This window comes from Nesoenas mayeri (genome assembly GCF_963082525.1).
Source record: "Nesoenas mayeri genome assembly, chromosome: 3".
NCBI classification, from domain to species: domain Eukaryota; kingdom Metazoa; phylum Chordata; class Aves; order Columbiformes; family Columbidae; genus Nesoenas; species Nesoenas mayeri.
In genome coordinates this window covers 37332688-37356779 of record NC_137544.1, presented here as the reverse complement: position 1 = coordinate 37356779, position 24092 = coordinate 37332688, and the positions used below count along the sequence as shown (strand labels likewise).

Genomic DNA, 24092 nt, shown 5'->3' with positions numbered 1-24092 from the left:
TTTTGTTGGAAAACAAACCTCAGCTGTGTCTTTCAGCATAGCAGAACAATCTGAGTGACGTGCTATGCCAATGCTTCTGTCTCCAGCAAAGCAGGGTGCGATAAAGCAGGTTGTGGTGGCGTCTGCCCCGCAGACCTGGAGTCTGTGAACTGGAGGAAATTACACAGCTTCTCAGATGATAAGGTACAATTAGTGCCAACTAACTGACATTAAATTACACTAAATAAACATAAGCATGACCGATGACATCACAAATTAAAGAAACTTTACCCAGAGCAGAGAACACAAATGGAAGCAGGAGTTCGACTTCTGTTTCTGCTGGTTTGCTGTGCAAGTCACTTCCTATGTTATAGATACGTGATTATCTGACTTCTTTATGAAACATTTTAAGAATTGCAGATTTTTTTTAAAAGCTATTCCTTATTAAAAACATTGCAAAATAAAATACTAAAAATCACAAGCAGTAAAAGCTGAGGATAAAGTAAGCAGGTAGTAAAAAATGCATCCTCTGAGGAAAATTTATTTCCTCTGAATAGACTGTATGAAGACTTGCTGTGTGTGTGTATATGCACCTCTTTTTTTTTTCCTAATAGGAAACACGTGGACTGACATGAACTAATACTGTGCAGATGCTCTTGAAGAAATTCAATCTGACCCTGAGACTTTACCAAGCGCTCTTAGAAAGGTCAACATACTGAAGTTAAACTGCAGTATTTCACCTGCTCTAGAGGTCAAGGGAAGTGTTGCATAAAATGGCAAACATGTGAGAGAAGAGTCTGAAAACTATTTTCAGCTTTCGATTTCTAGATACTGACCCACATTCCACATACTGACTTCCTTAACAGCATAGTTGCAGGGTTTTCACTGTAGGTTTGTAAACATGACTCTTCTGAACAAAGTATTTTGTCCTTTGCCCAAAGATGCCTGTGAGGGGCTGGTGCAAATGAGTAGCAAAGGCTACAGCCACTTCTCAAAACAAAAATAAAAGCAGGCATTTTTCTTAGAGCAGGTCTTTCTCGTATTTTTTGCAACTCAGAAGCTCCAGTATCAGCAAGATTTCCCAGGAGAAGCTGTTCCGGCACTTTAGTCCATTGAACTAATCTTTCTGTAGCCACTAGTGTCATAGTCACATAACTTTGAGCGTCCTGCAACTGATTAACTACAGAGCTGCTAAGGCATTCGAGCTATTTGGAAACTTGTGACTTACCCTGTACCTGAAGGCAGCTACTAATGTGAAGTTGGTTTTAAATTGTTCTAACTAGCAATAAACTATTACATTCCAGAATAAGTATATTCTTCATGTTTAACTTGTATATTACTGATGCTGAGGAGGGGTCTGTTTACATTTCCTACCCTGTTACTTTTCTTTGCAAGCAATTACGAAGTTTTGAGAGGTATACGGTTGTAGTGTCTCAGTCACTAAATGATTTACCTCAGTCATCATCTAAATATAGAGTATTTAATCAGATGTCGCAGGTGCTGAGAACCCCTGTTGTCCAGACCCTAAGTATTTATAAACTAGGTAAGCTTGCTGTCACCAGAGATCTTCTATTTACAGGGCTCAGCTCAGCATGTTATGCAGCAGAGCCCCAAATGCCACCGGGGCGCGTCACGGCGGGGATCTCCGCGGCAGGGAGCCGGGGACGCTGAGCTCCCCCTCAGAAAAGCGCGGGGGGTTGTCCCGCCGCTCGTCCCCGCCAGGGTTGGCCGGGCCCGCTCCCCACGCTCCCCGCACCCCGGCGGAGGCTCCCGCGGGCGCAGGGCTCGCACGCACCTCCCGCGGGCGCCACCCCGCGCTGCCCCTCCCCTCCTTTCTCCCTCCCACAACATGGCGGCCGCTGGCCCGCCTGCCGCCGTCACGTCCCACCGGGAGCGGAAGCGGGGCGGCCTCCCTCGCCCTACCCTGGGCCCGGCTGGCGGGGCAGCGGCCGCCATGGGCTGGGTGCGGGCGGTCCGGCAGCGGGCCCGGGGCGCTGAGGTGCTGCGGGAGACCTGCCGGCAGTACCCGCTGTTCTGCTGCCTGCTCCTGGGGCTGGGCGCCGCCACCGTCCTCCTCAACCGGTAACCCGGCCCGGCCGGGAGCGCTGCAGCGGGGCGGGGGGGGCGGGCCGGGCCCGGCCTTGCGCTGGTAGCTTGTCATGCAGTAATGTTTCCTCTCTGTTTATTTATTTATAAGGTACCTTCACGTTTTAATGATTTTTTGGTCGTTTGTGGCTGGTGTCGTCACCTTCTACTGTTCACTGGGCCCGGATTCCCTCTTGCCCAATATTCTTTTTACAATAAAATATAAACCCAAGGTAAACACGCCCGTTAACGTTCTTGTGCTTTGTTTCAGTTTGCTAAGGCTTCATAATTGAGTAGCAATTCTTGTGCAATTCTAGCTATTTTCAGAAATACTACACGTCAATACAGCTCATATGCACCGGCTGACAGATGTTTTGTAGCAAACGTACAATGATCAAGACTTTGGACTCTGTGCATTTCTGCTTAGCCCCATGAAATCTATATATGGCTGTAAAGCCAGTTTTGGGGAGTGTTAGTGGATGTTATTTTCTGCTTCACTTATTTTTCACTTTTCACATTTAAGTAGCAAGTAGTTGAGACATCATGTAGGTGTATTCTCTTTTATTGAGCCTTTTTCTTTTCTGAAAATAGTCTTCCTTTGGCAAGCCAGCACTGTTTTCTTTGCCGATTGTAGACAAACTTCGTTAAGTGGTACCACATTTCAAAGAAAAAAAAATCCAAAGGAAATTCCTGTTTCCTAACTTAAAATGGTTTATTGTCAAATGTCATAGACCTAAAAATGCTATAATAGTTCAAAGTTTTAAGTAGGACAAGTTTTGTAGAGAAACTGGCTGGTCTGTTATTAGACCAACTGATGAATGGGGAGGTGGTGGGAGTTGTGAGAGGGTGTTGTGTCTCCTCAAGCTTTGTTTTAGTGGAAGTGATTTCCCCGTTTGCTTCAGTTGCTTCTCATACCGCGTCTTATCTTGTTTTCCCGTTGGGAGAAACACTTTATACTGTTCAGGTCTCTGTAATTATATACTCTGAAAGGAAATTATCTAATGTATCAATATATTAAGAGAATCATCATTTTGAAGAATGTAAACTTGTCCAAATATCCTCTCTTAGCAATTAGAATTGCCGGAGCTGTTTCCCCGTGGTCACAGTTGTGCTGTATGTGGCAAGGTCAAATGCAAGAGGCACAGGTAAATTAATTACGTGTCACCGCTAAGCTTAGTATTTCTTACATTCTATGCATAGCAGTAGAAAACTTTCAATTACGTGTTGTTACATCAACTTTTTTGTGCTCTCCTCTAGACCAACTTTGCTTCTGGAGAACTATCAGCCATGGCTGGATCTGAAAGTGCCTTCCAAGGTTGATGCATCACTCTCAGAGGTAATTGCTGCTTCATTTCTTCAGTATCTTGAAATTCAATGAGTTTTTATCACATATTTTTTGGACCTATTACTTTTAATTTGGTAGATAGTTCAGGTGTAATTCCTGTGTATGTTAACTTGTTCTTGTAAAAGTCAAACCAAAAGAATATATGCTAGGAGCAGGTGTGACTGTTCCTGTAGTAGTGTGCCTAGAACACAGAATAAACATCTATGTAAATTGAAAAGCATAAAGAAAAGAACAGTTATAATTGAACATGTGTGATTCTTGAGAAGTATTTCAGCCTGCTTAGTTTTTTGAAGCGGAGGTAAAGAGGTGATCTGCTCCAGCTACAACATCTCTGTAATGAAAATCACAGACTCATAGAATGGTTTGGGTTGGAACGAATCTTCAAACTGCATCTAGTCCAACCCACCTGCCATGATCAGAGACATCTTCAACTAGATCAGGTTGCTCAGAGCCCCGTCCAGCCTGGCCCTGAATGTCTCCAGGGATGGGGCATCTACCACCTCTCTGGGCAACCTGGGGCAGTCTCACCACCCTCATTGTAAAAAAATTTATTTCTCATGTCTAGTCTGAATCTCCGCTCTTTAAAACCATCACCCTTGTCCTATTGTAACAGGCCCTGCTAAAAAGTCCGTCCCCATCTTTCTTACAGGGCCAATGATAATAATGTGATGGTAGCTATTTAAAATCATGAGACAAAGCTGTAACAAAAATTAGTGCGTTTACTCGACCAAGAATAGCATAAATACCTGTAAATCAGGAATTTTGTTCTGTTCTATTTTTCTTTAAAAAGAGCAATTTTTCTTTGGTGTGAGTGTTTGTTTGGTTTTTGTTTGTTTTGTTTTGTTTTTGTTTGTTTTCTTCCTTGATTGTTAATTGATGAACTATATTGGCAGCTAAATAGATATTATTTTGTCCTTTTTTTAAAGCTAGGAAAATAGGCGAGCACATATGTATCTTAATCTCCATTTATTTAGAATTCCAACTTTGGAGTTCTGTGGTAGGAGGGTGAACAATTGGCATGTCAGAAGTAAGAAGATTCTTGCGTGTCAGCTCTTAGAATTAACAACATGGTGTATGAAGTCAAAGCTGCATGTGTTTGTGGTATAAGCTAAGACTTCAGTGATGGTGTCCCAGGCACAGCCCACAGCAAGAGTAGCAAGAGAATAAAACCACAAGAAAAGGGAGGAATGGACGGTTGAGGAATGTTTTTAAAAATACACAGATAACAACTTGTTGACTTCCCTTGGTTTAGCATAGTGACTCCCTCTGCAATTTAAGAAGCAAACATTTATTGTTTTGAAATTATGTAATCTATTAATTATTTTTAATAAGTTTGGGCTCAAGTGTATTAAAAACCAATATTGCTGAATATCATTTCACTAGGCTTCTTTTTTCGAGCCTCTTGTTATAATATAGAAGGTAAAATAAATGCTTCTATTCATGTAATATTTTTAGAATTTTGAGTAGCAAATAGCTGTGGCAGTTTACCAGAGGATGTGGTAAATGCTGAAGAACTGAAAATTTTCCTCATTAGCTTAAATAGGAATTTAATGCTAGAAAAGTTCTTTGTAGCATGTTATTCGTAAGAGATACGAGTAAATACCATGGTTATCTTGTAAGACTGATCTTTAAAATGTGTTGCTGCTCACTGGCATTTTGTATTTGATGCATGTTGCTGTAGTTCTGCTTTTACCAAAGTAGTGTGGGCTTTTCATGGCTGTTTCTTTTTACTTCAGTGGCATGTCCCTGGCCCTGCTTTATTTAGCACTGTAGACATGGCTTTTGTATATCTATGCCATGTTTCTCATTCTTTTCATTGTGTGCTTAACTAGAGGGAAGCCCTAGACCTGAATTCTGTGCCTTCTGGGGCACTGAACCAGGGGACTCATCTCTGGTGGACCAAAACAAGCCATCTGTTTGAGCCACCATTTTCACCTGTGTAGGACGCTGTTTGGAATGAGAAATGTCATTGCGTTTTTCCCTATTGCAACTCTTCTTTACTGGTTAAAAGGGTAGCAGGGGTTGTGCCCACGCCATATTCCTCTTGATCATCTGCTCTGGGGATGCAGCATGTGATGCATGCCTGGAATTGGGTAGCCTGCTTAGGGCTGGGAGAAAAGACTGCTCTTTTCTGTTGTGTCTTAGTCATACGTTAGAGGAAAGCTGATACGCTGAGAACTGAATTAGGATCAGTGAGATTCTAAAGAAGTGCAGCCTTCTTCTGGAAACACAGATTCTTCAAATACTTTGAATAATTCTCAGATTTTTTAATTCTGGATAAGTTTTTCTAGTTCTTCCTTTGCAGGTTGGAGAATTTTGGCAATGTTTTCATTTCCAAATGTGTCTAATTTGAATCAGTTGTATAGTCTTTAAGCTTGTGTTTTCAAGTTCGTACATGATAATTTAATACACACTTGAATCAGAAGAAATCAGTTTTTCTCCGAACTATGGATTTTTCTCTCTTGAATTACTATGACAATTTGTCTCTCTTTGCAAATTCTTAATCTTTTGTAGCCTTGTGTCATTATCTAGACACTGTACATGGTTTAGAACAAAAAGAAAAACACATGCTTGAACGTTCCTCCCCTTTTCATTTATGTTTATTGTTATAGTTGAACTCTAAACTGCCTCAACTATGCATCCATCAATATTTGATAGTTTGAGCTGTATCCTACACAAAAATTATGCAGTGACCTAAGTATAATTTTGCTTCAAGTTTCTAATCCGTTGTGCTGTATGTTAGTTTCCTCAATGTTCTCTTTCTTTTTGAATTAGTATGTGATACCTGTTGGTCAGTTTTATGTTGTATATAATTTCAAATATTGCATATTGTATAAAGGAGAATTTAATTCTATTATTCAGTTAATGAACACAGCTTTTTCCCTATAATCTCATTTTTGCTGTGTGAAGGATGGTTGCAAGTCAAACTTGCAGAAAAGCTGCTCAGCTATTCTTTATTAACATCATGAAAAAAGTGCCTTAATGGATCAAGGTACTCTCTGTTGATCTCACAAATTTTTCCTTAATTGTTAAATTCTCAGGTTCTTGACTTGATTATGGGACCAGAATTTTATATCTTCTTTATTTTTTTTTCCCTAGAAGTAAGAAATGGACAAATGCAGGACAAGAGATCAGTTACTGTCTGAATGTACTCCTTGCCAGTCCTGAGCTCTTGCAGCGGCACAGCGGCCTGCATGCTTTCCTATTGGGAGTTGCTTCTGCCCTCAGGAAGTGGTCTCTGCTATCTAGTTGTACCATCTTTTGTGGCTTTTCAGATTGTCTTTGTAGTTTACTTATCAAATCCTTGCTCCTTTCCAATCTAATTTAGCCTGGTAGTTCTGACCTGCTACTGCTTCATTCATCACTCAAGCTCAACAGTTCCTCCTCATGACAGCTGGGGTCTGTTCTATGGCAGTCCATTCTGTGGCTTGTCTCAGCAGCAATAGACTGCCCAGCTTGCAGTGCATGCTAGAAAATAATTTCTCTTTTGTTTTTTCTTCAGCTGCTCCTTATTGTGCTACCTGCTGCTTTTGGTTTTACACTTGTATTCTCTTTCCAGTTTGAAACTCACATGTAGTAGAACCAGACATTTTGCAAAATGCTAGAATAGGTAGGTTTTAAATGAAATGAGTCATCATTTTTGTTTAAAGCCAGGGAATAATACTTTTCAGAAAAGGAAATTGCTTATCATTAGCTGTCATTCTTTGAGATATCCTACTTCCTCTGTTGGCATGTGTGTGTAGTGTGAACAATTGAGCTTGAATAATATTGTTGGTGTTGCTAGAATGGAAGTGGGTGCACATGTCCTGCTTTCCTAGTGTTTCACAAAAGTGCAGTGGATGATGTGACAGGTGTTTTTCTGACTTGCAGAATCACACTGATGTAGTCTGGAAGGCTCATAGGGTTCATGGGTAAACTGCATGGACCGTATGCCTTGAACTCCAGTTACTGGCAGTCAGTTGCCTGTTGTTGCTTGAGTGCTTGTATTTTGCAGTACAGATTTCACACTATAGCCCTTTTTTTTTTAGCTTCAGTACAGCACCTTAGTGCTATGGAGCATCATATGTAACTGTCTATGCTGTGCATTTAGTAAATGTGCAAATAGGAGATGCTTTCTCTGTGTCCAGGATCAATGCATTTTTTATTAAAGCCGTATAGATAACTTGAGTTCTAGCAGAATGCATCTTGACCTCTGACATTGGGACCAGTGATATGCGGACTTCAAGTGTATTTTGAGTTAGTCATCTCTCTCTGTGCACACTGTCTCTTTGGCTGCTGGGATTATCTGTGTGGCACTGTCCTGTGTGAGCATTACTATAAAGCCTTTACGGTGTGGCTGTGGGAGTGGAAGATAACAAGAGAAACACTGGAAATTCTGCAGAGTGGTTCAACTGGAAGTCAGTTACTACAAACACTGTATGAATTTCAAGACCTTATCCAGAGTGGGATGGGTCATCAGATCTTGCATCTTTCTTTGCTGATTTAATAACCACATGAACCATGCATTTGGCTTAGCTAGATCTCTTGCTGTTGGAAATAATTCTTTTAGCGGCTTTAGAAGCCTCTGGACTGTCAGCGAAGAGAGTATCAACAAGTTATGTTAGCATCTTATGAACTGAAATTGCAGTGACACATGCCTGGTGGACAAGCTTTCAGTTCCAAAGTAGTAGTGCTGAAAAAAAAAAAGAAGAGCTCTTTTAAGAGAAGTGCATTGTATTCCCTTTGAGTACACTGTCTTGTGCTTGAAGGCTGTCCAAATGCGCTTTCCACTCCAAACAGAAGATGGTCTGCTCTTGTTGCTCTTTATGGGGAGGCCCTTAGCAAAAGAGGAGGAAGAAAGAAAAGGGATCCTTTAAGAGGCAGGTGCACAGTATGGCTTTTTCTTTTGAAAGGCACTTTTTGGAAAGAGTCTATGGTTTGAACCCTGCAAGAGTTTTGTTTTGTTAGAAACTCTGCATGAAGAAAAGTACCTGCAAGACCGAGATTTCTGTGGAGTAACTTGATGGTTTATGGACTGGCAATGCTATGGAAGGCATCAGGGAAATTGTTTTGAGTAGTCTGATCTATTGCTCTTAAGGCCAATGGTCTGTGTTTGCTGACCAGATCTGGATGTGCTCTCCTGCCTGTTGTCTGAAGATTAACTTCCAAAGAAGATTCTCTGGGATTGCTTGATCTCTCCTGGCCTGGGAAGTAAGGCATCTGTTGTCACCTCTTTTTTCCTTCCACTCTACTTTTAATGGGAATATGAGATTCTGGGGAGGAAACATGACATTTAGCTTATCCATCCATCATCAATACATGATGGTTTTACAATTTCAAAATCTGTTACTGCTGTAGCACATAGTGGTTGGAGAAAAGACATTTATGTCTTTGTATCGTCCACAACACAGACATCTAAAGTCATCCCAAACTGGAAAACATTCCGTTGGAGAGAAGGTGAAGGAACAAAATTTCTTCTTCATCCTGAAAAATAAAGGGAGGTGAATCACTGAAATGGAACAATTGTGAAAGACAGACTATCTTATAAAATTTGAGTAGGTGATAATATTAGTAGCATCAACATAAAAAGAGTATTCATCAACTGTTCACGTCTGAAGAATTCAGAGGAATTTAAAAGGCTGTGGTGTGCATTTTACTGAGTGTGTTTTTATAATAATGAGTAGAGCAGAGGCATGTAGTGCCCTAAAGGTAGTATAAATTTAGCAAGTCTTGAATTCTTGCAGTGCACACAATGTGAATGAGCACAGCAGCAAATCCTGTAGGAAGAGTTACGCTTATTCTCATAAATGATGCTTGCACATCAGCTGTTGCGTTCAGCTTTTCTTTCAGACAGATTTTACATTTTCCTTTGAACGCAGTGACTTCTTTTGCAAAACTTTTCCTTCTATAGAGCACAGCACAGCAGCCCTGCGGAGCAACACACTTATTCTGTCTTACTACCCTGATCAGCATTGATGCTGCCAAGCACGAACTGATCTCCAAAGCAGTGATTCCAACTGAGGGGCAGACTGTGACAGGAGAAGGTAGTATTGGAGCGTATCTTGGTATTGTAGTGAAGGAGGAGAAATCTCAATAAAATTTTGTCCTTCCTTCTCCTACCTCTTGTTTTTCTTTTTTTCTTGGCACTGTCTGATTTTTTTCCCTTCCTTTCAGAAGTTTTATTTTTGCTAATCATGGTGGAAGGATTGTAACAGTTACTTGAAACTTCTCTGTAGGTGTGAGGAGAGGCGACAGAGCTGCAGTCTGGCTAGCAGTACACCTTGTGTACTGTGGTGGCAGCCCATTGATTGTCACCTCCCCAGCCTCCCTTCCTGCTGTGATGCTGGAAGCCAAGCTGAAGCAGGGCGTGCTGGTGGCATGGCTGCAACAGCACTGTTTTTTTCTGGTTAGCCCAGGTTTTCTGGCATGGAAAGGCAACCACAGGTTGACCCATGAGGAACAGATTTGATGGACAGGGTGGGAAACATTCTCCTACAGAGATCCATGTAGGCAGGATATACAGGGGCTGGGAGGAGGATGGAGAAGGCCATGAGGATACCTATAGGACAGGGACTTAAGGAGGTGCTCTGGTTGGGATGTCAGGAGATGGCTGGGCCATAAGGTAAACTTTGCTGAAACCTGTGGTGCAGGATGTGGAGAAGGGAGAATGGCTTTTCTAGATAGCCATACATACAAGGTTGACTGTCCCACTTTGAGTGTGGGAGAGAGCTGGAGAAGGCAGAGGTTTGGATGAAAAAGGATGGAGATGTAAGTGTAGGATGGGTCACTGTTCCTGTGGGATGGTTCATGGTACATCAGAAAAGAACAGGGACTGATCTGAAAAATCAGGGAAGGGCTATTTGAGGTAAGGTTACATTTTTTGTAGTGTTCGCTTAGCAAAGTTGCCACAGCATGTGCTTTGTCTTGTTGCTAGTACCAGTGGCAGCCTTTTCACGTTGATACCTGATGAAACCATCACTTTGTTGCTATTTACCCAGAGTACTGATCATTATGCAAAATGATTGACCTCACTATAGGATCGCAATGTACACGTTTGTACGTTAACATTTTATGATGTGTGAATTATGCTTTATGAGCTTTGGAAGGTGTTTGTGTTTTTAACTCTTCTAGCAAGGATTTACAGTAAACTGTTTACTTTGTAATGTGGTTGTCTTTGTTCTGCACAGGTGCTTGAGTTGGTGCTGGAGAACTTTGTTTATCCCTGGTACAGGTATGAGCTTTACCTAAAAGTTACTATTTTCAAATATCATAAATATCTGTCAAATTGTTTAAGAAATAGTCACCCAAAAAGAAACATTTTTGTTTCTTAAATATAGAGCATACTTTTAAGGCTACAGTTTCATAATTTTATTGCCTCTTAGCAGAGTAGAACAGCTCTTTTAGTAATTTAGACACAATAGAGGTGGTTCTGAAATTGGTATTGCATCTTAAACCCACTTTCAGATTATTAATTTTATATGTTAATTTTCTAATAACCCTTACTTGGAAGTACATATGGCTTAATTAAAACCAATGGAAAACCTCCAGAAATTTGTTTCCAGATTAGAAGCATACTGATCTTTCATATTACTTTTTTTTTTAAAAAGTCACTTTACTGTGTTTTAAAATAAAAATTCCACATTTAATATAGAAAAGGTATTCTTAATACATGTTGTGGCCACCTTATTGCAGAGCATTTGTTCATTTGCTGAGTTTTAAGGCTGAGAGTGGTTATGCTGACCTGAATAGAGGAGTACTGTGTAAATAACTTAAACATAGTCTATGAAGAAAAGACTATGGCTAATTCTTTTTTCTTTTATTTTGCCGTGCACTTTTATATATTAATTAGTGCTTCAGAGTACTTTACAAGAAGATATTAACAATTTTTTAATTGTTTATGCTGGCATTAGTGTGTTAAAGCAACGTTTTGCCTCAATTCTGAATTTGACTTTTTCATTGGATGCAAGTGTTCAGTTTTGTGCTAAAAGAAATTTATACATTTTTCCATTTATACTGGGGATTTTTTTCCTGTCTCTCCGGGATCTAAATTTTTCTGGGCAGACTTATTTCACTGATTGGCATTTAATTGTGGTTGATACCTACATGTTTCACATCTGTCTTTCTGTGATGAATACTGAAATATAAAGCTTAACTGCTTCTGCAAACAGCAGAGGGAGCTTTAGCACCGTGTATTGTGAGTGATCAAGTTGGAAAACACGAGGTTTTCACTGTCAAATACAGAAAGCCAGAGCATGTTCTATTGAGCTGTTTGATAAAGTAAAAAAAGTGAGGGAAGCATCTTCTGTATTTCATAGTTTGAAATTAGATAGGATTTTTTGGCAAGTGGAAGGCGTCTTCAATATCTTTGTTTTGGACTGACAAGGAAACTTGGACTCCACATATTACCTTGCTGACACCAAAGATGGTGGAATTCTGAAATACATCGTATGGTGAGGATGGTAATTTGCATAGCTAGAAGTGCAGTGCAGAACATACTCAGTATGGAGCCAGCCAGGCAGCTGCATCTTGCACCCTGGTGAGCTGTGTAGGTGTTCCTGCACTGTCTTTAGTTTCAAAGAGCTGCACCTCTGGATTTTGAGCTAGCTCTGTAAATTCACACCATGCTGACCAGACCTATATAAGCTTTCCACGAGCCTAGAGTACTGTGAGTTCAGCGAGCTGTGCTGCCGTGGGATCTGAGTAGTTCTGCAGGAAACAACTTGGTCCTGAAAGGCTTACTAGTTCCAGCTTAAGACAGGGGTGTCCAACTCATTTTCACCGAGGGCCACATCAGCCTCGCGGTTGCCTTCAAGGGGCCAAATGTCATTTTAGGACTGTATAATGTAACTATTCCTGCATTTAAGAGTAGTGGCTTAAGAGTAGTAATGTCAGACCTGGTCTCATTCCATCTAGACATCAAGGTGTTTCTGTGCTTTCCTGTATTTCCAGCAGCAGTCGTGCAGGGAGGCCAGAGCTGTGTCTGTGTGCAGCTGTTTGAGGTCTGTTTCACTGAGCACGTTAGTTCTGACTTCTACTTGGGTATACTTACACTGTTTGTGTAGCTCAGCTTACCTGAGAGAAAGGACTCCTGCATTCATGAAATGTTTTTTGTGAGCTAACAAACCTCACTGACTCCGGTTAATTCTTCATAGAGCCAAAGCAGAAGCCTTTACATCCAGACTACCCTTACTTAGCAGTGTGGGTAACAACCAGCAGGCAATTCAGACTTGCCAGACTAGGTTGGTGAAACAGTTTGCTGCTTTGCCTGGCAGAAACGTCTGGGCATAATTCCTTCCACTAGCCACCCCCCTTCCGAGTGAATGGATTTGTACAAAAGCTACCTCTCTTTTTTTTAGTTCTTTTTTTTTTCTCTATTTTATTTTTCGTGTTCTGCCAGCAGATGCAACTTGCAGCACCTTGCATACTCTGGACATTAGAGAGATAACATGATGTATCTTGTTCAGAAGCCTGGGCAGCGTAACACTTACCAGAAATGTATGTTGCAAGATAAAATTATAGATTTATTGCTCAGGAAATGAAGTGCTGTAAACAGGGAAAAGCTGTGTTTCATGTTTCATTAATAAACTGTGGAAGAATTTGTAATATTTTATTAACAGGTTAAAATTCAGAGACAAACATCCCTAAACTTTGATGAGTTTAGAGGACTAAAGATTAGTACTTAAAATTCAGTGAAAATAGGTAGTTAGTCCTATGTGCAATTTGTTTGGTATTTTTTAAAGTATTTCAGTTGGTTATATTTAAATATTTGGTTTTTAAGAATTATTTCAACTATAGGAGAAGAATAGAGCATAGCTGTACAAGTTTGCAGAGCTACAAAACACTGATTTGAGTCTATTACTTATGCTGTATCCTGTGCAATAAAACTGTGTCATATTTTGCTTATATAATACAAACCTCATTTTAAATAGGAGAGTTTAAAGTTTGGATGAGTCACTATGCTTACTGATTTTTTTTAGTCATTGGTGCTACTGCTACTCCAGTTCTCTCAAATTAATTAGAATCCAGTAATTACTACATTTTGGTAATACATTACTATGAAAACATTTTTTTTATAGTGACTAAAACCAGTGTTTTCACATATGTAGCTGCTTCTATTTTAAATGCAAATAATGCAAGAAAAAAATCAGGATGTTTTTTGAGTTACAAACCACAGCTTTACAGTTTTATCAGCTTGTAACTTGTTTTCTTCATCTTTTTGATAGGATTTCATAAGAATAATTGGCAACACAAAGGAAAAAAATCACTTTGGTATTTGTATATGGTTTTCATTTATGAGTAGATCCCGTAAGACTTTGCATGCAATAGCAGTTGGGTGTATCTCTTTTCAGACATTGGACATGGTAACTGTTTATAATTAATGGACTGAGCCTTTTCCTTTAGCAAATATCTCCATTATACTGATAGTTGTGTTTTTAAGTTTTTCCTCAAATTCTGGGAAAACGCAGCCAATTTTTGAAATGTTTCCAAGTGAATTATTTGAACTTTTTGCTGTGTCACTAAAGATTTGAGGTTTTACATGTTCTTGATGTTGTTGTTTTTTGTTTTTTTTACCAATCTTCAGTCTGCTGGTGATTAAAAGAACGTCTCTACAAACCTATAGCGCATTGTGAAAGTACGTGGCATAAAGTTATGTCCAAGTAGAACTAGCCAAGAAACTGGTTATCCAAGTGACAATAAAATAACTTCTTGGTCCAAATTACTTCATGTCTGTCAAATACTAGTAATACAGCCATACAATTTGTTTGCTAATCACTTGGCTTCCCTTGACACTGGGGGTATTTGTTAACCATATTGCTTCCAAAATGTCAGCTGCTGATCTTAAAACGAATCAAACCTTCCCCTACAGTGTTGTTATCTACGTATGATGAGCTGTTGGAGGATGGTTGTATTCCTTATGCCCGGCTGCTTTCTTTGAGGTGCATTTTCATGCAATTAGTTGCAGACTATGACCGTCAGGTCACCAGTATGTGTACCAGTTCAACATGCGTTTGAATGCCATATAACCTAGCTTTAAAAAATGTGATGCTTAATAACGTAAAATGATGTTATAAGCATAACATTTTCATTTTTCAAATATACTGTTGTTGCTTGCACTGATTTTTTTTTTTTTTTTAAATGCAAATAATGTTTGCATTTACTATGTATGCAAACTTATTTATTACCAGAAACGGTGATGGCTTTTACATATGGTCATTGGCTAAGGCAGAATGTAACTTTATTTGTTGTGTCATTATTCAGCTATTACAATGCAGTTTCACCAGTATCTTTAGTCATACTGTAACATCCATATATGCTTAAGTGCTGGTAGATGTTTATTCTTTCTGTTGCATTTTGTGGAATGCTGCTATCAAGTTCTCTTTTTGCACTCAATTTAGTTACAGTTTGTGTGTCTAAGACTTAGCATATTTCCCATTTTCATTCAGGTTCCCAAAAAAGACATGGAGTTAGATATTTTTCTTCATTAACCAACTTCAAGTATTTTTACCGTGACTTTTCACTGAACATGCTTTATTGAGGCAGATGAAAACTGGCAAGCCAGATAAAAATTTAGATGATATTTTGACATAGTGATTTGGGAATCTGTTTAAATTGCTCTTATTTCTTTATTTCCAAGCAGAAACCATGTTAAATAATTTCAGTTCTGTTCCAAGTGGCTATAGATTGAGGTTCTTGTTTTATTTTCTTGTAATTGATGGTTTCACATTTCACACTACGTCAAAAATAGACCAACTTTTAAAAAATAAGTTCTGTCATTGTTGGTTTCCTGTGCTATGCTTTCTTTTATCTTCTAGGAGATGGCAGTCTCTGTTTAGACCAGAAATAGGCCCAATTTTATATCTAAGAAAAGAGAATATTATTATATTATATGGCTTCTAAGTATTATAACTTGTTGAGAAAATACCTATGAAAGTTTTCTGTTGGAAGAAGCTGAGCTGAAATTCAAGAGATGTTCCTACTTAATTAAGAGCTACACGAGAAACTACCAATTTTTTAGTAAAACTTAAACAAAAGAGGTTAACAAAGCCAAATTTATACTAAACCAGAAGAAAATTATTGGAAGTCTTGGAGTATAGAAGGTCTTGTAGAATGCAGTATGGAAAATCCAATTTTGACTAGCTTGACTGGGTTATGTGCTTGCTCTTATTCCAAAGGCTTTACCAGTATTAATTCAGTTTCACTTCATGCTGCTGAACTCGAAAACATTCACATATGTGGAAACTAAGTTAGATTTTACACAGTCAAAATCAAGCAGACAGTATATTAGAACAAGAATTGGTATGTAATTCTGTTTCACTGACATATTTCTTAAATCATTGTTGTGTGCACAAACGCACTGGGATTGCTGTGTATTTTACTCTAATAGAAGACTGCTTACTCTCTGCCCACACTTGGTAGCTTTCATTTCAGTTAATACCAGTTGAAGTGTCACAGTTGAATATTCTTATTCCAGCTTTTACTAGTGCCAGATATATTGTCCTTCAATTAATATAAATGTGTTTTATTCTCTTTTTCTTACATTACATGCTTTACCACACTGCAGAAATATTACTGATGATGAATCCTCAGTGGATGAACTGAGAGGCACGCTGCGTTTTTTTGCATCTGTATTAGTTCGGAGAATTCACAAGGTAAGGTGACATAAAGGTATTAACATTTTTTTTTCCATCAGAAATAACTGATATCCATCTCTATCAAGTTCTTTATTTTTTTTTTTTAAATGGTAATTCCAAATTCAGTCTTACAGAGAGTGTGGGCCGATTGCATCTAAGTTTCTTCTTTGTGTTATCTCTTCCCTCTTTCTGGAGCTGATCCCATTCCTGGTTATAAACCATATTTGAAGATTCACCATTGGAAGTGTTCAGTATCAAGTTGGACGGGGCTCTGAGCAACCTGATCTAGTTGAAGATGTCCCTGCTCAATGCAGGGGATTGGACTAGATGACCTTTGAAGGTCCCTTCCAACCCAAACCATTCTGTGATACTTGCAGACAGATACATTTTTTTTACACTAGTGCAAGGCATTATTAAAACCGTTGAATGATCTTTTAGTGACTTAATCCAAGTGGAAATAGTTTTGAGAATTATTGAAAAAGAACCATTAGAGAATGGTTAGCAGTGTACCTGTCTCATAGCTTCTGTTTGCTTGACTCCTTTAAATGAAGACAAGGTCCTTACGTTGTCGGTAAAGAATAGACTGTCATTAAATGAATAGCTTACTATAAGAGTTGAAACTGGTGCGGTTCTTAAATTAATTTAGCTCTTATGAACCATTCAGAAGACTAAAGGTTTAATTTTTTTATTCACTGTGTTTAATATATTGGCACATATACTCTGTTAAAGTGCTTCAAGCCTGTTTTACAGGAACTGCTTCTCACTTTCTGGCTGTTCTAAGCAGGAATAGTTACTAACTTGGTTTCCAGATTTATTCTGTGCTGGCCCCTCTGTTGGAACAACTGCCATGAGTATGTGTCTTTTTTCCTCTTCTTTGTAACAGCAGTATTTCCTGAGCTAGAAGTTGTACGTGTACTGTATCATGGCTGATTAACAGCCTGATTCTGTCCTTGTTATATATCGAATCCAGATGACTTTCTTGTTTACTCTAGCTCAAGCATGTTGCTTTTTAAAGTGAACATGGGGGAAGATTATGAAATGTCTGTATAGTGCAGATGTTATATGAGGTTTGAAAGTGGGGAAAATCTTTCAAAGTGGAAATAGAGAGCAAGGTCTTAAATTTTAATTTGGGGTTGTAATACATGCAGGTGTTAGTTGCATTGTTCATAGATCCATTGTTGATTCAGAAAATGATGATGTCTCCTCTGTTGATCACGTAACAAGGATTAATCATGTTAGATAAGCTATGACATCCTTAAGTAGAGTGTTAATTTATCGTATCTGCCTCTGACAGCAGTAGAGTAAATGTAGTATCTTAAATTCTGTGTATATGGGTAGACAATATGTGCAACAAAAAATATTTGTACAAGTATTAAGCATTGTGAGAGGAACTACAAAATAAAGGTCATCAGAGAAAAGCATTTCTCATTACAAATGTGTAGATTTATTTGTATCTATAATATAATAGATTTTGTGTCCTTGTGCGAAGTGGTGCAGGTATCTCAATCAAAAATATGCTCATAGTAGCTTTGTGTTTTGGAACAAAATTGAAATTTGGCATGCTCAGTCATGCAGGGGAGCACCCTGTCTCATGCTGTGCTATATTTCTCATACTTTTTTTTTTCCTACTGAACAGTTGTTTCTGTGTGCACACACCCACATACAGATTCAGACAGCCTCAATTAATGGTTGTGATGCATATACTACTGAAAATGTTGTACATAGAAATCAGAGTTGATATGCAAGTTACAAATAAAATACGAACTTTTTTCATCCTAGAAATCCTAATTTAAAGCTGCAGTAATTAGCTGAAAAGGGTTATGACCGAATATTTTATAGCCTTTCAGCTCTAATGTAGCATCCTTTATAACCTAATTTGAGGAGAAATTAATCACTGATTGTGAAATAAAATTATCATATGCCTTTGCCAAACAGCTGTACTTTGGATTTGGATTTTTTATTAAATGCTTGAAAACAATAGTTCTGGCTAATAGAGATAACATTTTTAGATTCAGGAACTACTATGTATAAGAAAAAACAGACTTTTTTTTCCTTTTTTTTTTGTTCTTTTTTGAGGATATATCTTTATACTTTTTTTTTTTTGCCAAAGAACCTTCAGCTTTTGAATTAAGACTTAAAATTAGTAATCGCTTCAGTGAAAATAATTCCTTTGTTTTCTATTTAAGGCTACCTAGGAGGATTTTTTGGGGCATGGTTGTTGAACAAAGAAACAAGCACTTCAGACCAGTCAGCTCTGAAGTATATGCTGAAATAATTCTCTTTCTCTTTTTTTTTTTAATCTGGATTTTTCTTGTTGTGGCTGTTTCTGGGTTGGTTATGGGCTTTGAAGGGAAAGTGGTGTGGTGTACGTTGAAATCTGGTTGAAATTTTTGTCAAAAGTCAATTGTGTCTACTACAGTGTTGAAAGATGAAAGAAATTGATTACCTGCCTTTACTTGAAGTTCTTTAGATTGCATCTAGGACACTGCATTCTGGTTTGGGCTCCCCACTACAAAAGAGACATTGATAGAGTGGAGGAGCTTCAACCAGGGGGCCACCAAGATGGTTTGGGCTTGAGCATTTGACCCATGGGGAGGTGTCTGTTCATCTCAGGAGGTTTTTAACACCAGATGCATACAGTCCTGAGTCCCTAATCTGAGTTTGCTTTGAGCAGGAGGTTGTGCTAAGACATCCTGAGGGTCCATTTGTGCCTTCTTTCATTTTTATAGCCATCAAGGAAAGTATAAATGCAGGACTCTCTTAATCCCTGATTAAATCATCCATAGTTTTTCATAGAATCAGAGAATCGTAGAATGCTAGGGTTTGGAAGGAACCTCGAAAGATCATCTAGTCCAGTACCCCTACCGGAACAGGAACACCTAGATGAGGCTACACAGGAACGTGTCCAGGCGGGTTTTGAATGTCTCCAGAGTAGGAGACTCCACAACCTCCCTGGGCAGCCTGTTCCAGTGCTCCATTACCCTCACTGAGAAGTTTATTTTCAAGTTTGTGTGCACAACAAACCTCTTATGTTCCAGTTTAAACTCATTACCCCTTGTCCTACCATTGTTTATCACCGAGAAGAGCCTGGCTCCATCCTCATGACACTCACCCTTTGTATATTTATGAACATTAATAAGGTCACCCCTCAGCCTCCTCTTCTCCAAGCTAAAGAGACCCAGCTCCCTCAGTCTTTCCTCATAAGAGAGATGCTCCACTCCCTTAATCATCTTCGTTGCCCTGCGCTGGGCTCTCTCCAGCAGTTCCCTGTCCTTCTTGAACTGAGGAGCCCAGAACTGGAGAGGGTGTTACTTTACTTTTAGTGCTCGAGGACGTGATTGCTGAGGGTTGAGGTATACAAGCACTAGAAGCAGAGCATAGTGAACCTGCTTTTGGTGGTGGTCAAATCTTCACGTAGAAGTAGGCTTTGCATACTGTGACTTAGAAATCAAGCTGTATTACTATAGTTATTGCAATGGGAGAATCATAATAGGAACAAACTGACAATAAATGTGTTAACAGTATTGTTTATAGCATTTATTTCTACATGATGTTGTATGCTTTGCCCAGAAGAATGAGCATACTGTCAGTTCATCTGGAGAATTCATGGGTTGTTTCTTACGGGTTCATTTCATTGTTAGAATGGGGACATATAAATAAATTAATACATTTGATTGTTGTTGTCTGTAATAAATTTTGGAAAAAAAAAAAACACTAGAACAATTCCGTTTTTTATTTTAAAACTATTCTGTAGGTGGATATTCCAACTGTTGTGACAAAGAAAATGCTCAAGGCAGCAATGAAACACATTGAAGTGATAGCCAAGGCCCGGCAGAAAGGTAAAGGATGACTACGTGGTCAGTTTCAAAGGGCAAGTGAAAATGTTACTTTTTGAATGTTTCTTATTATACTTGCTAAATATTTTCATCTTTCCTGCCTTGTCTTTAAAAAAGAAAAAAAAAATAGTAATCCTTTTGCTTTTTTCTTCTGGAGGATGCAAAGACAAGTAGGGAAAACGTTACAGTACAAATAATCTTTGAGTTTTTATTTTTCGTTTCCCCACATTGAAAATGCTACATTTCTGTCTCTGTATGGTAAACTGGAATGTGATTTTTTTGTCTGTTCAGAGCAGTCAAGATCCTTTAGCAATGCTGCTTGAAGTTTTTCCTCAGTATTCCAGATGACCAGTTATAAATGAAAGGTTTTGTATGTCTCTGCACTGTACTATAACTCTTATAGCTAGAATCATCTCACATCTGTACACTAATATGAGCAGTTAATGGAGTTTTTCAGTATGTTGAAAAGTTAGGCTTATGTTTATAAGCCATGGAGAGACTTGGAGCAGTAGCATATGTGATTATTATCCAAATTATCTTCACAAGTCTAAGTAAAAATTATATTAGAATTCCCCATTGAATGAATATTTAGAAAATAGTACACTCGCTGTTGGAAAATAGTTATCTTTATTTTTTTCAGTGGCTGTGTCCCACAATGCTGTATCTACTAAATGTGGTTTCATTCAACTTTTATGCATAGATGTTTACTTTCACTGGAATCATGAACTTCTCTCCATTTCCTCAAAATGTCTGCTTGATATCCATAAGTATATGCTGTTAGTCCTGTGAGCAGTTTAGTATGAATAACGTGAATAAGCAGACACAGTGTGATCATGTTAGATGGTTTTCATGGCACAATAAGAATTTCAAGATACTAGATATTCTTGCAGTGCTATTTTTGCTAAATTTCGTATTTCCTTCGATTTCTACTGGGGACTTGGAAGCACTTTTTTCAGCAGCAAAGAAATATATTTTAGATTAACGGTATTGAAAATATAGCCATTTTCTTTGGTGTTTTAAAGGAAGAGACTCATTCTCTGAGGGTGGATATGTGAAGTAGCCACTGAAAATTACTTTTAGTAGCACTTTCTAGTAAACGTGGCTAAACCAGCCACCTTAATACATGGTTTAGAGGCAGCTTTCAGACCTTGCTTTGGTTGCTAGTTGAGCCTCACCTTTTCTATTTATTTTCAAAATCATTTTTCAAATGACTGCTTTAGGGAGCATTTCCTTTTTTCCTACTCTTCTTACCTTTATGTCTATTAGTAATTCCTCACTTTTTGCACAGACACCTCCATGATTCATTACCTGTTCTTGCCAGAGCGCACATTCCTCCTCTCTGCTGTTAGTGACACCAACTAGGCAGATTTCTCAGGCAATATACATTCCTGCATCTCCCATATCAGCTGATACCGCTTGTGGTTCTTGGTTCTGAAGGACAAGCTAGCAAGCTTCTGCACTAAATTCAATATACTGGAAATAGGCTTCAGCCTTCTAGATAACAGGTACGTATTATGTACCTGAATGGTGTGATTCTTGGCAGGAGGCTGTGCTGGATTGCTAATGCAGCCGGTCATGATTTGTTATAGCTCAGCTCTTGCCTTGGAAGTGGTTTAAAGGAATATGACATTGTTGCTTCTAATTAATATGTATAGTTTTTAATCTGATAAAGCAGGTGTTCTTTCAACTCCATACAGCTACTTCAAAGAGGCAGCGCTCTGGCAGATCCCCATGCTGGTTTTGGTTTGATTTAAGATGTGCTTTAATTATATGTTCCTGCATGTTTGTTTCTAAATGTTCTAAGAAGGAACAGATACAGCAGGATTGAAAAAAAGTTGAAGTTTATGCTGATTTCAAATTGTGTGGTAGGCAAGTCAATAGGTAGAAGCCTGGTAAATGGGAGAGCATGAAGGACATCAGGAAAAAAGCAAGAAATGCAGACTTTGGGCAATGCAGGTGTTTTTAGAAGAATCAAGATGTTGCATTCTTCAATAACCATAAATGAGAAAACATTCTAGAAGCCATGGAAACTGCAATTGTTTGGCGAAGGAGTTCTTAGTGTGAGGTTTTACTTTTACATAGCTGGACCTCAAAGTCTAAGCCAAGGTTCTTTTGTAAAGTTTCAATGCTGCATCCCTTTCAAGTTGTATATGTACTAAAAGTATTAACTTTTTAGCTGAAATGGAAAGCAGTCACCTGGTATTTCACAGTAAGAAAAATGTGAAACAACTCGTAATACTGTTTTTTACTTACAGTAAAAAATGCAGAATTTTTACAGCAAGCTGCTTTAGAAGAATATGGACCGGAACTCCATGTTGCTTTGAGAAGCCGAAGAGATGAACTTCACTACTTAAGAAAACTTACCGAACTTCTTTTTCCTTATATTTTGCCCCCGAAGTCAACAGAGTGCAGGTATAGAAATTATTTAAAATTGTATTCTTTCAAGTATCTGCATACTATGTAGTATGATAATTTTGGGGAGTGAAAGAATGAACTCCAAAGTCATCTTCTTTATGCCTTTGCTTATGACCTCTTTGATTGGTCTTAAAAATATTCTAGCACACTTAAGGTATTAAAGGTTTTAATTAAATACTAAAATATTTCCCAGTACAATACAATGACATTGGAAACTTCACTTAGGAAATCTTGCAATCTAGTATTAGTTCTAATTTTTTTTTTCCCTTGAATTTTCAGATCCCTGGCTCTTCTGATAAGAGAGATTTTGCCTGGTTCTGTTTTCCTTCCATCAATGGATTTCTTAGCTGATCCTGTAAGACTCTGGAGCACAGGAATAATCTTAATTTATTCAATATTTCTGTTTTCCTACTAAGTGTGTTGTGGTAAAGCAAATGATGCACAATGACTTACTTGCTGTACTTACCGGCTACAAGAAAAAAGAAATATTGTGGCCAGTGTTTTTATTTCTTCATTTTAACTGGTTTGAGTGCTTAACTGACTGAACTGCCTAAAATACAGTATTGGCATTATCATTTAAGAATGCACTTTTAATGAAGGACTACAACTCCTGTGAAGTGGGAGAATGCTTTGCTAATATACGCACCTTCAAATAACTGTAATTACATTTAGACAAGAGCTCAATTAATTGAACTCTAGCTGTATGTATCTTTATAGTAGTGTAAGAAAACCAGCCTTTTTTTCAGCTATATTGAAATCAGTTCTTTTATCCTTAATTCTGCAAATAAGAGGGCATTTATTTCTCAAGGAGGAAGAGCGCCATCTTTGGTTTTATTGATGCATGTATTTTAGTAGGCAAAATAGCAGTACTTTTGAAGGTATCACCTAGCTGCAAGCAGAAAGCACTGTAGCTGTGTAAGGATCAGGAGTTCATTAGAACTGCACTAACAGTAAAAATACTTTGTAGAGCTTTCCTACACTGTGTAAAGAATGTTTCTGTGCAGGTCTTTTCAGAAATTCCCTGACTTGTAGATACTTGAAGAGACCAGTAAAGGTTAATTCTCACGTGTTGCCAGGCTTTGGTGGGTTGTTTTTAAGTATTAATATATTCACAGGTTTGAACTTGGGCACAACGTAGAGTAGGGAAATGATTTTCGTTTAGCTTGTTGAGTTTCTTTAATAGTAGTTTTGTGTTGTGTTTTTCTGCAGGACACCGTCAATCATTTGCTGCTGATCTTCATTGATGATAGTCCAGTGAGTACCAACAAGGTTAAAACAGTAGCAGTTCACCCATTAAGGAAGCTTTCTTACCCAGTTGTCTCTTGTAATTTTTTCTGCAGCCTGAGAAAGCGACTGAACCTGCTTCTTCTTTGGTTCCATTTCTTCAGAAATTTGCAGAGCCGAGAAATAAGAAACCATCTGTAAGCAAAGGCAACGTTTATTTCCTTTCCTGTTTTGAATAAGTGTTTTACTTTACCTGCTGTTTTGTTCTAAAGCTCTTTGCATTATTTATGTACTCACTAAAAGATGAAGAATTGACTGACTGCATTTTTAACCTACTAAGGTCCTGAAACTGGAGCTAAAGGAGATCAGAGATCAGCAAGACCTTTTGTTTTGGTTTATGAACTTCCTGAAACAGGAAGGGGCCGTCCATGTGCTGCAGTTCTGCCTGACTGTAGGTAAGATTGCACACATGTGCTTGAGGTATATTTGATGATCTTTAAAAGCTTTAAGCATTTGCATGTTGAAGTTAATATTCATTCTCAGAACTAGGCAGCATTGTGAAGCAAGAGTTTACTATTCAAGGTCCGTGTTCCCTTG

General features: G+C 38.4%; 1 protein-coding gene across 3 annotated transcripts in view; it reads left to right on the top strand.

Moving 5' to 3' along the window:
• The first annotated feature begins 634 nt into the window (after positions 1 to 634).
• SNX14 (sorting nexin 14) overlaps positions 635 to 24092 on the top strand; it is a 53821-nt gene continuing 30363 nt past the window's right edge. For 2 of the 3 annotated variants that reach the window (XM_080341602.1, XM_080341601.1), the window contains exons 1-12: positions 1844 to 2061; positions 2177 to 2297; positions 3133 to 3209; positions 3322 to 3400; positions 10576 to 10619; positions 15951 to 16038; positions 19775 to 19859; positions 22112 to 22268; positions 22551 to 22626; positions 23481 to 23525; positions 23612 to 23692; positions 23836 to 23950. In XM_080341602.1, coding sequence (XP_080197728.1) covers positions 1934 to 2061; positions 2177 to 2297; positions 3133 to 3209; positions 3322 to 3400; positions 10576 to 10619; positions 15951 to 16038; positions 19775 to 19859; positions 22112 to 22268; positions 22551 to 22626; positions 23481 to 23525; positions 23612 to 23692; positions 23836 to 23950 — 1096 coding nt within the window. In that variant the 5' untranslated portion in view covers positions 1844 to 1933. Of the gene's footprint in view, positions 686 to 1843; positions 2062 to 2176; positions 2298 to 3132; positions 3210 to 3321; positions 3401 to 10575; positions 10620 to 15950; positions 16039 to 19774; positions 19860 to 22111; positions 22269 to 22550; positions 22627 to 23480; positions 23526 to 23611; positions 23693 to 23835; positions 23951 to 24092 lie in introns of those variants that run through there. The other variant, XM_080341603.1, reaches the window with a different exon arrangement.